The 13,457-nt window shown below is 47.3% G+C and overlaps 6 protein-coding genes across 6 annotated transcripts; 3 read left to right on the top strand and 3 right to left on the bottom strand.

Moving 5' to 3' along the window:
- Positions 1-900: 900 nt before the first annotated feature.
- Positions 901-1,497, top strand: EDB93DRAFT_1054315 (uncharacterized protein; the record flags this gene model as incomplete). The annotated part of the gene is made up of 2 exons (XM_041444730.1): positions 901-1,000; positions 1,064-1,497. Coding segments are annotated over 2 exons (534 nt in total), but the record flags the coding sequence as incomplete, so codon positions are not given.
- Positions 1,498-1,603: 106 nt separating this feature from the next.
- EDB93DRAFT_67460 (uncharacterized protein) lies at positions 1,604-3,157 on the bottom strand. The gene is made up of 5 exons (XM_041457073.1): positions 2,884-3,157; positions 2,661-2,818; positions 2,422-2,599; positions 2,036-2,370; positions 1,604-1,973 (listed from the first exon to the last, which is right to left on the bottom strand). Exons 1-5 carry the CDS (start codon positions 2,939-2,941, stop codon positions 1,692-1,694), a joined length of 1,011 nt encoding a protein of 336 aa, XP_041302269.1. The 5' UTR covers positions 2,942-3,157; the 3' UTR covers positions 1,604-1,691.
- Positions 3,158-3,393: 236 nt separating this feature from the next.
- EDB93DRAFT_1243203 (cytochrome P450) lies at positions 3,394-5,830 on the top strand (the record flags this gene model as incomplete). Its single annotated transcript, XM_041452114.1, has 13 exons — positions 3,394-3,523; positions 3,574-3,668; positions 3,722-3,813; positions 3,865-3,908; positions 3,965-4,102; positions 4,156-4,294; positions 4,345-4,598; positions 4,657-4,723; positions 4,780-5,043; positions 5,107-5,394; positions 5,452-5,484; positions 5,540-5,568; positions 5,619-5,830. 13 exons carry the CDS (start codon positions 3,394-3,396, stop codon positions 5,828-5,830), a joined length of 1,785 nt encoding a protein of 594 aa, XP_041302268.1.
- Positions 5,676-6,903, bottom strand: EDB93DRAFT_67435 (folate-sensitive fragile site protein Fra10Ac1-domain-containing protein). Its single transcript, XM_041457071.1, has 3 exons — positions 6,647-6,903; positions 6,478-6,595; positions 5,676-6,417 (listed from the first exon to the last, which is right to left on the bottom strand). Exons 1-3 carry the CDS (start codon positions 6,736-6,738, stop codon positions 5,953-5,955), a joined length of 675 nt encoding a protein of 224 aa, XP_041302267.1. The 5' UTR covers positions 6,739-6,903; the 3' UTR covers positions 5,676-5,952.
- Positions 6,904-7,069: 166 nt separating this feature from the next.
- Positions 7,070-10,345, bottom strand: EDB93DRAFT_1331954 (uncharacterized protein; the record flags this gene model as incomplete). Its single annotated transcript, XM_041455230.1, has 6 exons — positions 9,997-10,345; positions 9,367-9,938; positions 9,091-9,321; positions 8,748-9,034; positions 8,392-8,695; positions 7,070-7,692 (listed from the first exon to the last, which is right to left on the bottom strand). Exons 1-6 carry the CDS (start codon positions 10,173-10,175, stop codon positions 7,070-7,072), a joined length of 2,196 nt encoding a protein of 731 aa, XP_041302266.1. The 5' UTR covers positions 10,176-10,345.
- Positions 10,346-11,359: 1,014 nt separating this feature from the next.
- On the top strand, positions 11,360-12,662 carry EDB93DRAFT_1340363 (uncharacterized protein; the record flags this gene model as incomplete). Its single annotated transcript, XM_041455450.1, has 8 exons — positions 11,360-11,376; positions 11,425-11,616; positions 11,643-11,748; positions 11,802-11,821; positions 11,874-11,888; positions 11,943-12,044; positions 12,166-12,272; positions 12,533-12,662. Exons 2-8 carry the CDS (start codon positions 11,581-11,583, stop codon positions 12,660-12,662), a joined length of 516 nt encoding a protein of 171 aa, XP_041302265.1. The 5' UTR covers positions 11,360-11,376; positions 11,425-11,580.
- Between the last annotated feature and the right edge of the window lie 795 nt (positions 12,663-13,457).

The following is a 13,457-nucleotide window of genomic DNA, read 5'->3' as shown; positions in this document are numbered from 1 at the left end:
CGAGCACTGGCTTCAGTGCCATAGATGCAGCTCGAAGCCGGTTGATCATGATCATCAGACAAAGGCCGTTGATCGCAAGGATTGCAACCAAGGCGATACCGATGTACCACGGCGAGGTGAAACGTTTTGTGCTTTGGGTGCACTCTCCATCCGCTTCAAACGATACATCACTTTGCTCCTCTTCTTCGGTTCTTTGTGCGAGCGGTGTATATTCTTTGTTGCTCATTTGGTTAAATGTTGCGATCCCACTTCTGCAACAATTGCGCATCAGTCACCAGATATGTGTTTTATCTCTTGAGCTTACCTAGTGCTCGCCAAGTGACAGTTTTAGGACTGGATAGATGGACGGGGTATTTATGCGGCTGAGAAGTCGGTATGTGTCGTATTTTTATTCCAAAACCTTACAAGGGGTGGGCCGATATACTGGCATCGTGCCTTCCCGGGAGTCACCATGATTGATTACCGCTGGTTTAACTAAACGGTGCGTTGCACAGCATGTCACAGCACCCGCGCCGCAGAGGATTACTGCATTGATCTTAACTTGGAATACTTTATCTGGTGAACGTTTATCCTGTAACTTTGACGTTGACAACTCTCGTGCATAGTATCGTTATGGCACTGCTCTTCACTATCCAAGGTCTTGGCCGGATCAATCTCGTCTGGGAATTCACGATAACGCTCGTCAGATATAGCAATGAATGTACAGCAGTTCGTTCTCGGCACCGCACGATGCGGCTATATGTGTATCCGAGTCAGTTCAAAGAAGCCCGTTATACATATGAACTATCTCTACCATCTAAAGTCATAATGTCCTACTTGCGACTCGGACGTCTTCCCCATAGTACTTCTCCAGCATCGAGGTGGTCTTTGCGGGACCCCTCTAATGTTGTCTCCGCTTGCATTTCCGTTCTTGTGCTGGTCACGATAGTCAATGTGATGTTTACATTACACACTGTTTCTGTTCTCAGTGAGCTCATCCCCACGGCCCCTCACGTTCACAGTATGTCAACTGCGTGCTTTTGCCATTTAAAGCGTGAATTTGACCTGACCATCTCGTTCACAGCGTATGTGGGCGATGACCACCCCTCCCAGCTGCCAGTGGAGCTCCCATCCGTCGGTCTCGAACTCGAGAGCGGCGAAGGTCACTTTTCATTATACGATGATGATGACTGGGGCACCCTTTTCCCCTCAGACGGGTTTGTCGCTCTAGGCCCAAATAACCGCACATTCCTAGTCTCCCTCTACCATCAATTCCACTGCCTGGATATCATCCGCGTTGGCTATGTGGTGAATCGCACGCATGCTGCAGAGCATATCCAGCACTGCTTGCGATATTTACGGCAGGCGCTGCTGTGTCATGCCGATACCACGCTAGAAGTGGATATTCCCCAGATATCCCCGGACGATGGGAAGTTGTATCACACTGCGAATGGGGTGGGTTCGGTTCACAGGTGTAGGGATTGGACGGTGCTGCGGCAGTACATGCTAGAACACCCAAGCATACCGTTCGAATAAGGGGGGTGGGTCACCGTCGTATGTACGATACTCTTGTAATGCCAAATTGATATTTCTACTAGATAAGATACGTCAAAAGATATGTCGTAATTAATTTCCGGTGTGTGTATGTCCAAATACACCACTACACCACTACAACAAGTTTCAACATACCTTTGGTACATATGCCAAGGTGTTTATACAGGCGAAGCACTCTCGTAATTACTGGCAGGCGCCATCTCGACCTCTGCAATCTCAATCTCGTCGTGTCCCTTCCGGTTGAGATCGAAGTCTTTCATCCGAATATCCATATCGGATTCGGCCATGCTGTGTTCGACAGTGAATTGGGTACCCGAAGTGCCCGTATCGTCCCCACGGCGCGCGATCCATTCAATACGAGTGGACGTTATTGCCTTGGTGGTATTCTCAGATGAAATTCCCAAGCCTACCCGAATAATAATCAGGGTAGGTGCAATGCCCTATCATGGATGTGTAAGTAAGCGATGAGCGGAAATTATAGAAGCACAGGTTTGGTACTCACGTATACTTGGGTGGCAATCACCGCCACGATGCCTTGTGCGGGGTGCTGGATCGAGAAGAGTATGACGAACACGAATTGTGTTATAAGATAGAGGGCACCACTCTCGATGATGAGCATCATCGCACGATGGGAAGCGCCTTGGCCGATGACTATAGGTGATTCTTTTACAACATTGGAGGAGATCCGGATGCGGTAAACTATAAGGAAGGTGACGACGAAATTGGTGGCAAGAGGCAGGATATAACCTGCGAGCCCCAGGCCCACTGTAGCTAGAGGAGGGGCAGGCGCGGTGGGGTCCATGAGGATGACGAGGTGAAGTACCTCCATTATGCAAGCTATTAGAATTGGTCACTGACTGGTTGATTACTCGAAGTGGGACGACGTACCGAAGCCACCGAAGGCAGTAAGAAGGGGAAGTATGACTACAAAGTAGTTCCTGTCCCAAAGCATCCAGCAGCGGTAGACGAGAACCAAGTCACCGACAAGATCTGTGAATGAGATAAGGAAATCTGCGCCCATAAGACCAGGTGTCTCCGCGGAATAACCATCGACTCCAGTTGACTCCTATCGAGAAAATTGGTATGAGGATACATGTATTTTCTAACGATTTGATAGGGAAACCCACAAGAGTTTTATAAAAATGATTGAATTCGAGAGCAAAATGTGCAGTGCAGCAGAAAAAGAGCAAACAGTTGGCAAAAATGACAGGGCTACTAAGTTTTGGGGAAGGTCGTTTATGACCCAAGACTATCCATGAGACGATGAAAAGAATGCAGTAACTGCCTGTACGTGAGCGCTTGCCAGTGAGTGTTCACTGAAAAAGACGTTGAAACCTGTGGAGATCTTACCATACAAGACCGCCTCACAACCAAAGCCAATCAAAGCTGCTATATCAGAGCTTAACATTGGATAGAACAGCCCTAATAACGGTGGACAGGTATAATGTTGGTATGATGATGCTGGCTGTGGTCAACGAAGGGAGCGCGCAGTCGCCTGCGGGCACGGACAGAATGATTTGTTTTCTCATTCTGATGATCAAACCGAGAACCTCGTGAGATACGGCTGCCCGCGTGGACGCATCTATAAATGAGGTTAGGAAGTTGCGAGGTTCACGCATCAATTCAAACTCCGCGGCTTTGTCCTAGCGTACTACTGAACCTCTAGTCGTAGAAAAAAAAATCAGTGACCTCTGAACCACATCTTGGAAAGTCACTGTGAGTCGCGGGCGAGTTCATATCGGTCAAATCGCGGCCAGCTTGAGGAGGCGCCAATCCTCTTCTCACATTGTTGTCATCAGCATTTGATGGCCATTGATGAGCCTTTTTTGGTGGATGGCCTTAATCCTCCTTCGTCCTCTCATGGCTCTTCTGAGAGTCTGCGGGTCGAGCATCTTCGCTTTCATTATATGGAGGCTCATTAAACATCTTCGTGCTCTACAATCTCCTCTCGCTCTCATCCTCGGACCAAAGAAAGAGCACTGGCTGAAAGGTAGTCAAGCTTCTATGGCGATATCACGCGTTAATCTTAATACGTGTCAGGCAATTATCACCGTATATTCCAAGATGGTTTCCGGTATAACCTTGATTTGGTCCAGAAATACGGCGGGGCGGTCAAGGTTCACGCCCTTCTTGGGGTAAGGCCCCTCATTTTGGATGTCTTACGTCCACTTTACCCCAAATTATCTAGCAAGAGCAGCTGTACATATCAGATCCACTTGCTTTGCATCACATTATCGTGAAAGAGCAAAATGTCTACGAGGAGACCGATATGTTCATCATGTGAGTTTCACAAGTGCATACATCGTATAAGCTGATAATCCCACCTAATAGGGGCAATCGACTCATCTTTGGCGAAGGACTTTTAGCCACTCTCGGTGAGTATACAGAAGACTTACTAAGCGAAGCTTGTGTATATCATCCTACTTGAAAGGCGAACAACACAGGAAGCAGCGCAAGATGCTAAATCCAGTATTTTCTCTCGCAAATATGCGTGATCTGCTTCCCGTAATTCAGCCTATCGCTGATCAACTACGTACAATCTTAAGTGCACAGATCCCAGCCGATGGATGTAAGTTGCGTAGATTTTGTTCGAATATCGTCTGTTGACCTATTTATTTGCAGCGGTCGTGGAGGTGAACTTACTTCCGTGGTTGTCGAGAGGTGCACTAGAATACATATGTCAAGCAGCGCTCGGACACTCGTTTGATGCACTTGACACGAAAAAAGAAAATCAATACTTGGAAGCCATCAGGAAACTTGCGTGCGTGATTTGCTTGTTCCCGCGAACACTCCTGAAATGAATCCTGACAGACCATCTACACTTCGCTTGATCTTCCTCCGCCCGTTTATCCCAATGATTGTGCGACGATTTTCCTTGTATTGGAGGAATAAGATGATGGATTGGGTGCCGGGTGACGCATTGAGAAACCTTCGTCATGTGGTAAACGTAATGGACACCACCAGCAAGAAGATTTTCACCGAGAAGAGAGCAGCCTTAGAGAATGAAGGCTTCGTCGGAATCGCGGGGAATCGCATGCAAGGTAAAGATATGATGAGTATCATGCGTCAGTCACCCTCTTTCCACACACGTAAACTTTCTACTAATGAAATGGCTACTGCCAGTGCAAGCCAACGCGTCTTCTTCCAATGACGATCGATTGACAGACTCGGAATTGCTGGGCCAAATGAAGTGGGCGTTATTTACATACTCTGCCAGCGTGAATCATAAACTCAGTACTCTTTTAGCACGATCGTCTTTGCGGGCTTCGAAACCACTGCTACTGCCATATGCCGCATTTTTTGTATCCTGGCCGAAAAGCAGGACGTTCAGGCACGACTACGAAGCGCAATCCGCAAGGCTAAACGAGACTATGCGGATGCGCAGGACTTGTCCGTCCCATGGGAAGACGTAGAATTACCCTATGACACGCTTATGGGGCTGCCTTATCTGGATGCCATAGTTCGTGAAACACTTCGAGTGTATCCACCGACTTCTCTTCTCAGCCGAACGTAAGAGTATCTTGCCACATCGCCTGAAACACTCACCAAACATTTTCTTCGGCTGCATTTTAGTGCTCGTCAGGCTTCCGTTCTTCCATTACACAAGCCGATCAAGTCTGCATCTGGCGAAATGATTTCTTCAATCCACGTGCCAGAAAATACGACGCTTATAATTTCTATCCTGGCGTCGAATCACAACAAGGAGATCTGGGGCGAGGATGCCTCGGAATGGCGTCCCGAACGGTGGTTGTCACCTTCTGGCGAACGCATTCACCTTGGAGATGGTGAAGGTAATGCCACGAGCGGTGTAAGTCTGGGGGTCAAGAATGGCATCAAATATCCTGGCGTGTATGGTCTGATGTAAGTGACAGAAAATGTGTAGCGTTATAGAAGAACTGAAAGCCGTGGTCAACGCAGGATGACATTCCTCGGAGGCAGCCGTGCATGCATGTGCGTAATGTATCATTTTGTAATGCACGCATAGCCATTGATGTCATTGATGTAGCGGCTTTAAGTTTGCAGAGATGGAAATTAGTGCGCTTTTTTGTCATTTCCGCATACAGAGATGAACTAAGTTATTACAGAACAAGTCCTCACGACCCTCATCCCACGCATACATTTCGCGCTGCCTGCATCGACAGATAGAAATGGACACGTCAAGGAGATCTACTGGAAGATGAACGGGCTACAAGTTCCGGTAGTACGTCCACCCGCCGGGGACAACGTGACAGCTCAAGTTCCATTGGACCTGAGAAAAGTATGCGAGGAAGACTTCGTAGTGAATCAGCCAAACTAGCTCAAGTAGGGGTGAAGACGTACACATTTGAGTGCACCTGCATGCTACACAACGCAATCTTATGTACATCTTGAGAAGCACTAGGCTTCTGAAACCTTGGTATGTAGTAAGTAAGACTAGGGTTAGCTACCGCTGTTCCTCGTTTGTGATAGGGTTGGTGAGGCGTCCCGATTCCGTTTGTGAGCTCGCGGAGACCGCGAACGTGAGCTTCGTCTTCGTCGGGTGCGATACTGCTCATCACCGATGTCATTACGCTCGTTGTCCTTTGGACGGCTTCCAGACTTTGGTGCTCTTCTATCCTCATGCATCTTAACTTCATCACTTTCGGCCGTCTTAGCCTCCACACCCTCGCCTTCCCTTTCCTTCTCGTGTTTCCTCTTCCACATGATCTTGCGCACGCATTTCGAACATAGAACGACTTTCACGAGCGCTTCTTTCCTATGACCGTGCTCTTCATATGTAAACGGTAGCTCGAGAGTCATAAGTGAAGTCGAAGATGCGGTGTGTTCGGGACAGCGAGCGTTCGCGCATGTCGTCTCGCCCGTTCCAGAGAGAACTTCTGTTTCTGTGCGCCAGCGGAGACTGAACTAGACGATCGATGATCAGCCCACCAAATCATGTGTAGTAGAGAGAGGCGAGAGGCATACGTTTCCTGACTTGTAATGCTTGAGATCGCAAATCGCGAATTCGCGGTAGAGACTGTCGTAGTATTTCTGCGCTAGCTGGTCGTTCCATGATGTACTGGCCTCGTCATCTCGTAGGAACCTTCAAGAAAGGTGTGAAAAAGGTAGACTTGGAGATTTGGGCGCTTCTTACTTGTGGGAGGCCTTCAAGATGTCGAATTCTGTTACTGGAGTTGAGGCAGCAGCAGTCGTCCTGGGAACATATGGCTTGTATAATGCTGTCATAGGAGATGGCAGTGGGTTCGCGGCAAGTGGACCTGGATTGTTGCCGAGTTGTTTGGGACTACTTTAAGATGACTTGGCTTTCGGCACTGCACTCGGGCGCTGCGTTTCAAAATTGCTGTGGTTATAATTACAATGAAATGTTTGTTACGAGGTCGACTTGGGCTCCGTTGAGTCAAACTTATGTTATAGATGATCGAGCAAGCCAAGGCTGAACGTTCTCCTCAGTAGTGCTTTCCACAGGTTTGTATGGTGGATCATGACAAATGATAGAAACAAGAAACTCGATGTTGTACCAGGTATCAAAACACAGAAAATAGTATGTAGTGTAAAATCATTGTGAAGGTATAGGGCTGCTGAGCGCAGCCCAAGCCGGAGTAGCTGTGAATTTGGCTAGAAAATAATCCATATCTGATACTGATTCCTCGGTGTTCGTTCGCTTGTCTACCTCTGTTGGTAAATCGGGTTGTCGTGCACGTCGGTTGTAGGCTTCCGCGTCAAGCACCTTCAAACACGCTACAATGAAACGCCACACAAGTGGATCTGTGGGCAAGCGTGGAGGGGGGTTTCTATGTCCTTGAAGAGAGTACTTCCTCCTGGCACATGACATAGCGTCTAAAGCTCCCCATTCACCGAAGCAGCGCAAGTTCCGTGGTAGAAGGACTCCGTTCTCGTAACGAAAGGAAGTCCACACGAAACACCACATGAACGACTCTAGATCGTGGCGATATAGGTGTTTCACTTTGCCCTGTTGACATTCTTCGGTGAAGAGGTCGAGCGCCATGAAGGGTACTGTGCTCATGCGTTTATTTCTCTGAGGACCTGGGTCATCCGCCAACGAGGACAGATCGTAGTCGTTCATAATGCCTATCCGCCTCCCGCATTTCCAGTACCACACCAGGTTTCCAGGACTGACATCTCGATGATGGACTCCTTCCTTCCACAGCGTGAGGTGACCTGTGTGCTATATCAACAAACAGCCACGTAAATTCAATGAAACACGTACATAAGATATGTAAGGATCGCACATCCTCTACACCCCGACCACATCTTCAAATCAAGGTTCAAGGACGCAAGTCCAGAACCATCCACGTGACTCATGGATGCGAAGAAGCGCATGCTTCGCATCCGAGTTATGCGGACACATTCCTTTTTCCTTAACCCTTACTCTCTCGTTACTCTCAACGACCAGCTCACTCTTTTTTTTACCCTCATTCATACTATACCCTGGAATTATCACCAAACTATTTCTCGTCACTCCCTTTTAGTTTCATTCCTTCGCCCAAAAGCAGTCAGATACCCAACGATTCTCGTCATTCCTGTGCACGGCGAGCTACCTAATACCACCTCCATTCAAAAACTGTCGTACTCTCACTCATTCCCGCTACTCTACCCTGGCAGGCTCAGCGCCACCATTCTCCGTTTCACATAACTCTCGTTTTCCGTAACGTCAAGGACCCTTTTTACCTTACAACTTAAAATACGCCATGTACATTGACAAGAGTCAGTCTTTTGCCCTCCCGCTAGATTCACGCACTCAGTCCGTCAGCAAAGTCCTCTCGTTCTAAGCACAATCCGTCTCGTCGAAACTCTATCATTTAAAAAGCACGATCTCTTCTACTCTCATTTAAGTACGACAATCCTCGTCGGACTCACTATCAGCTTTACAGATACACTGACGCCATACGTCAAAAAGCTCTTTATCATCAAGCCGTGCGATGGGTAGGAGCTTGCGGAATACAAGAATGTAGAGCACGCGGCTGCCCCTAGTAGGTTCCGGAACACCTAGCGCTTCTCGAATGGTGGACGTGGGATTTGTAAACGTGTGGTGCCAAAAGAGCTTCGGCATATGGTCTTGGACATTTGCGTGCCTCTTAGCGATCTCCTCAAACCTTTTCAGGATCCCTGGCTCGCTGGTGCTACTTGCCTCTCCCCAAAAGCTCTTGGTCACCATCTCATCCTGGAAGTCACCTATATTTCTTCATGAGCGCTTCATCAGTGACAAGGACCACATTAGTGGCCTGTCCTTGCAGCATGTAGGGCGTCACTCTTTCATCGTGGCTGGTGTGACGCAACAGATCCACCGTTCCAAGATCTTCATCCTTGATTTTGAATTCGTGGCATCCCCTCCCCTCAATTTGAACTGGGCAGAAGTCCTTGTTTCGACCCAAATCGTGAAGCTTGAAGCGTTGTAAAGCATACAATAGCATCATGAATCGTGGGAGATCTTGAATAAAGTTGATACCTGAGCATTGAATTATCCCTTGACGATCATAATACCAGATCCACATTACATCGTCTGAAAAAGCTGTGATAAGAGCACGACCCATCTCGACAGATGAACGAACCCCTCACCGACGACGACGACATTCAGGAAGTAATTAATTCCAGGATTGACCACAAACATTTCGGCAGCGTACAGACCCGTCTGGACGGTCACATCTAGATCTGCGTCCGCGACCGCGTCATCGAAGTTCATCTTAAATTTTTTCGCGGCGGATTCCAGAGTGTCTGCGGCCTTGCGCTTGGAGCTAGACCCACCCTGGAAGGCTGGGCAGCAGGAAGGCCTGAAGATAGAACTGCAGCCTGGCTGATTTAGTTTGATCTCGGAATCAACTTGAAATCACTTACATGCAGTGCCGGACGCAGTTCGTGTTGCTTGGGAGCTTCCCTTAAGATGATCCACCAGTAAATATTCTGGCTCGGTAGGGACATAGTCTGTTACTGCATACGAAGAGGGTGGTTTCTTAATCCCTTTTATTCTCCCTGGCGTCTTTCTCTTGAACTTGATGCAAGCTAGGACATCTTTCCAGGGAGGATTTTTCGCCTTTACCGTTGCATTCGTGTCCATATGAGCCTTGGGTTGCTTTATGCGCCGTTCGTCATCCTTCTCGCCATTCTTTTCTTGATTCTTTTCGTCGTTCTTTTGACTATCCTTATATTTGCCCTTCTTGCCGTACGTCTCATCCTGAAAAGAAGCACATGCACTACTCAGAAGAAGAATGTCCAGGTCGGGCTTCCGAATGGATGTCGTAGTCTGGTGGGTTTGGTGCACGAGCATATCGTTCTGCTGGCAGATCATGTCCACGGCGGGAACGGGAGCACACATCCTGTCAATCTCAATATCTTGAAGACAAGCAAGTGCTAATTTAGTGGCTCTTACGAAAGGGCCGTAGGAGTCATTTTCTACTCCTGGACGTACACTTGCAATCGTTGTGAGCATGAAGATGTCTGATCAGCGAACTTAGAACAAGCACTTACTATTTGTTGAGGGTTGTCTTGACATCAGAAGAGTTCACAAGCGGGGTGGAAACCTTTCCGTTACAAACTGGCAGAACTGCTTTGAGGCACTTTTGGAAGAGCTCGGGCTGTTCAGTCTCAGGAGCGGAAGAAGAGCGCTGCAGGAGAGCTTGCAGCATAGCATCTGCCTTGCACTCCATACTCGGCTCAATATCGCATTGAATCTATGGGAGAACTTGCTTAACCCCTTGACTCAATTAGGTACTACGCAACGAAAATTAGTAATCGCCAACTATTTACCTTGCTCCGGCATCCACCGAGTTTTCTCGTCCCCAGTTTTATTTCGGCATATTCCAATAGACATAGCCATTACCGCAATATTTTGAAGACACAATTTCTTCCTGTGTGTTGACTCAACAGGAAACATTTATTAGTTCAATAGCGCAGAGTCCCGACCTGGTCACTCAATTACTCAACCCATTCAAAGCATCTGCGGGATGCGTTGTTGAATATAGCGTGGTGCATCAATTTTCATCAGTCGCCCTACATAGGCCAACAGTACGCCTCTACGCTCGCCTCAGAGGAAGGAAGCAAGGCAGAGACGTTGGTGATGTTCATTTCGGAACAATGCGAGCATCAGTGTGCCATCAACTACAAAATGATGATGATCGGGCTTCCTGTGGTGTGTCCGAGTTTTTTTTCTTTGAGTGCTCTATTTGTGTTACATAATCTCTTATCCTGGTGCGCCCACAGTTCACCATGTACATCACCGAACACAAGCTGTGCATTCTGAGATCAGTAGGCCGAGTTGTGAGTTATCTGTGGCGTCGTTGTAGTAGCTTATTCACGCCAAATATAGACAGTATTCCCATCTACATTCCTATGTACTAGGCTACCCTCCCTCAGGCCTCAATCTCAACAAGGATGTCTCTGATGAAACCCGGTGCCTCACTGCCACTATGCAAATCAACTCTCATGCGTCCACCATTTTCGGCATCCTAATGATACGATAGCCCAAGTTCCAAGGGAAAGCTGATGAAGCGACAGATGGCCCACGAGGTATCAGTAGCCAAGGTAGGATGTGATGGTTCGTGCGATTCTCCCCTATTTCTTGACGCTTGGTCCAGCTTCATGCCGACGCAATGTACATACTAACCCTACATAGATGAGGTGTTATGCTCCCCGGGGCTGTGCTGGCGAGCCAAAGGGAGTCAAGATGTCAATCTTTTCGATGGTCACAAGATGATCAGTACGCAATAAAGTTACATTAATGGACTAATGCGCGTGTAGCAAAAATATATCGATAACAACATTAATATTGGAAATTAGGTGACGACACCACGGACAGTTCTTGATGTTGGTCAATCTTTTGCGGTGTTCAAGCGTTTCTTTCGTGGAAATGTACAACGATCAACATCTCTGGATTGATTCACCTTGTTTTCATGCCAGGATATCTACTTCGGTCAATTAAAACAAGAACGGTCATCATCCCTCGGTATTGTGTTGGTGATCTAGGAACTGGGTGGTGATATAACTAGCACGAATGCCATCGTCATATGCATATATCAACCAAATTTGCCTCTCACTCACACATTCTCTCCCAATATGACCATAGTCTCAAATGATCCCTCTTGGTGGCCGGTCATTAATGCATATCGTTTTTCTAGCTATTTTATAGGCTCGTGGAGAGCAGTCAAATATTAAAGCTGACACAATCTAACCTTGGCTACGTTTTCCCAGTTGCCGCCGTTGTTGGAGTGGTGTATGACTGGGGTGAGCGTGATATATATATTAAGGGACTGCTGATATCTTACAAGAATTTTCAGCCCTTACATTTGGACAAGAGGTATGTCGATGCTATGACTGAAGCAGCCATCTCGCTAACAATATTCTTATAGGTTGAATTGGTCTGGGTGAGTACAGTCTCGTGTCAAGGGAACTAGTGATGTGCAAGGCCCGGCTTGAAGCCCTGGGCCGGCCCAAGCCGGGCCCAGCCCAGGCCTAAGTCACGGCCTGAGCAGGGCTTAGGCCTGGGCTTGGATTCAGAAAAGCCTAAGCCAGCGGCTTTGGTATGACACATTGTCACGTCAGTGGTCACGCCCTACAAGCAGTTGCCATTGTGTGTTCAGCAATTGGCACGTCCTCATTATTGACTCTTACTATGACACGTGCGATTTGACCATACCACAGATCATATTCACACAAGAAAGAAAGGAAAATTTGTCTGCTATGGGCACCGTGCTATTGCTCTTGCACACAAACATAACTGGGATGCTGTGCTTGAAGATACAAACCAGGTAAGTGATACATTACCAACTAATAATACTGAGCCCCTTCAAGATGTACTAATCTGGGTCGCGACATAATCCATCAGTATTCAGCACTAGTCATCTCGAGTGCCGATCGTCCACCTTCTCTTTCTCACTGCCTTCTCCTGCTCTCGTCCATCGTCTGTATTTGTCTGAGCCATGTTAGCAGTTGCTGACGTGTGCTGGGCGTTTGCACTGGTGTTCGTGGTGTTGGGAACAACATGGTGGAGCTTGGACATCAATTTCAGGCAATTCAGCATGTGGGCTGCAGCTTGCATGGGCCCAAGCCCCGGCTTTGGGCCGGCTTGGGCTCATGGCTCAGGCTTGAAATCTGGTGAGCCTAAGCCCCCCCAGGCCGAGCCTAAGCCAGGGCTTTGAGCCCAAGCCGGGCTGGAACATCACTAAAGGGAACACACTGGCACATGAAAGTATACTCAATTACAGAGGCAACGTTCATCAGGAAATTCTCACATTCCTTATTCCTTAATCTCCTTCATCAGCTTAACCTACTTATCTCAAAACTTGTTTGCTCTCTCTCACATTATTTACCTGGCATATTTCATATTTCTCTAGTGTGAAGCATAATAAAACATATATATCAATATACCTCAACATTTCCTTTCTGAATATATTCAAGTTGAAATGTTGGACAAGTAGATCCACCTTTCAACAAGACACTTAAGTGTATTAAGTCTGTTTAAGGACAAATAAAGTAATGTGAGAATTTCCTGATGTTGGTCCCTGATGACATTTCTCTATCTTGGTGTATGTATCTTGTTTGTTGTAATTATCACGCTGTAATGACTTGAAAGTATCCTAGGCGCGCTACCTCAGAATCTTATCTACTGCGTATGTTTGGAAGGCTAAATAGTCGATGTCATGCTGATCGTGTATCTCTCATACTCAGCATGGCCATCATCAAAAGTCCCAAATCTAGATATGGCAAGCGCTTGCCATATCATATTACAACACCAGGGAACAGGTCCATCAGACCGGCCATGTACCATCAGCTCAAATTTGTCCGGATATTGTCTGCTCTCGAAACTAATTTAATGCTCACTGGCTATCATCCTGTTGAATTCCCCCCCACACGCTGATTGTATCTAAGTCATGATAACCTTCCTTCATCTGGATATCGTAAGACCCAGAAACTGGTTTGATGCTCAATGTTGT

Source organism: Suillus bovinus, assembly GCF_016758785.1.
Source record: "Suillus bovinus strain UH-Sbo-P2 chromosome Unknown EDB93scaffold_100, whole genome shotgun sequence".
Classification (NCBI taxonomy): domain Eukaryota; kingdom Fungi; phylum Basidiomycota; class Agaricomycetes; order Boletales; family Suillaceae; genus Suillus; species Suillus bovinus.
Note: the sequence above shows the minus strand (reverse complement) of the source record. Positions and strands in the feature narration are given on the sequence as shown.

Excerpts from the sequence above, each read along its gene's own strand:
- EDB93DRAFT_67460 (XM_041457073.1), bottom strand. The coding sequence starts at position 2,941 with ATGTTAAGCTCTGATATAGCAGCTTTGATTGGCTTTGGTTGTGAGGCG. Across the intron at positions 2,819-2,883 it reads TTGTGAGGCGGTCTTGTATG|GCAGTTACTGCATTCTTTTC; the intron begins GTAAGATCTCCA and ends GCTCACGTACAG. Across the intron at positions 2,371-2,421 it reads TACTGCCTTCGGTGGCTTCG|CTTGCATAATGGAGGTACTT; the intron begins GTACGTCGTCCC and ends CAATTCTAATAG.
- EDB93DRAFT_67435 (XM_041457071.1), bottom strand. The coding sequence starts at position 6,738 with ATGACAGCATTATACAAGCCATATGTTCCCAGGACGACTGCTGCTGCC. Across the intron at positions 6,596-6,646 it reads ATCTTGAAGGCCTCCCACAA|GTTCCTACGAGATGACGAGG; the intron begins GTAAGAAGCGCC and ends CCTTTCTTGAAG. Across the intron at positions 6,418-6,477 it reads AGCATTACAAGTCAGGAAAC|TTCAGTCTCCGCTGGCGCAC; the intron begins GTATGCCTCTCG and ends TCGATCGTCTAG.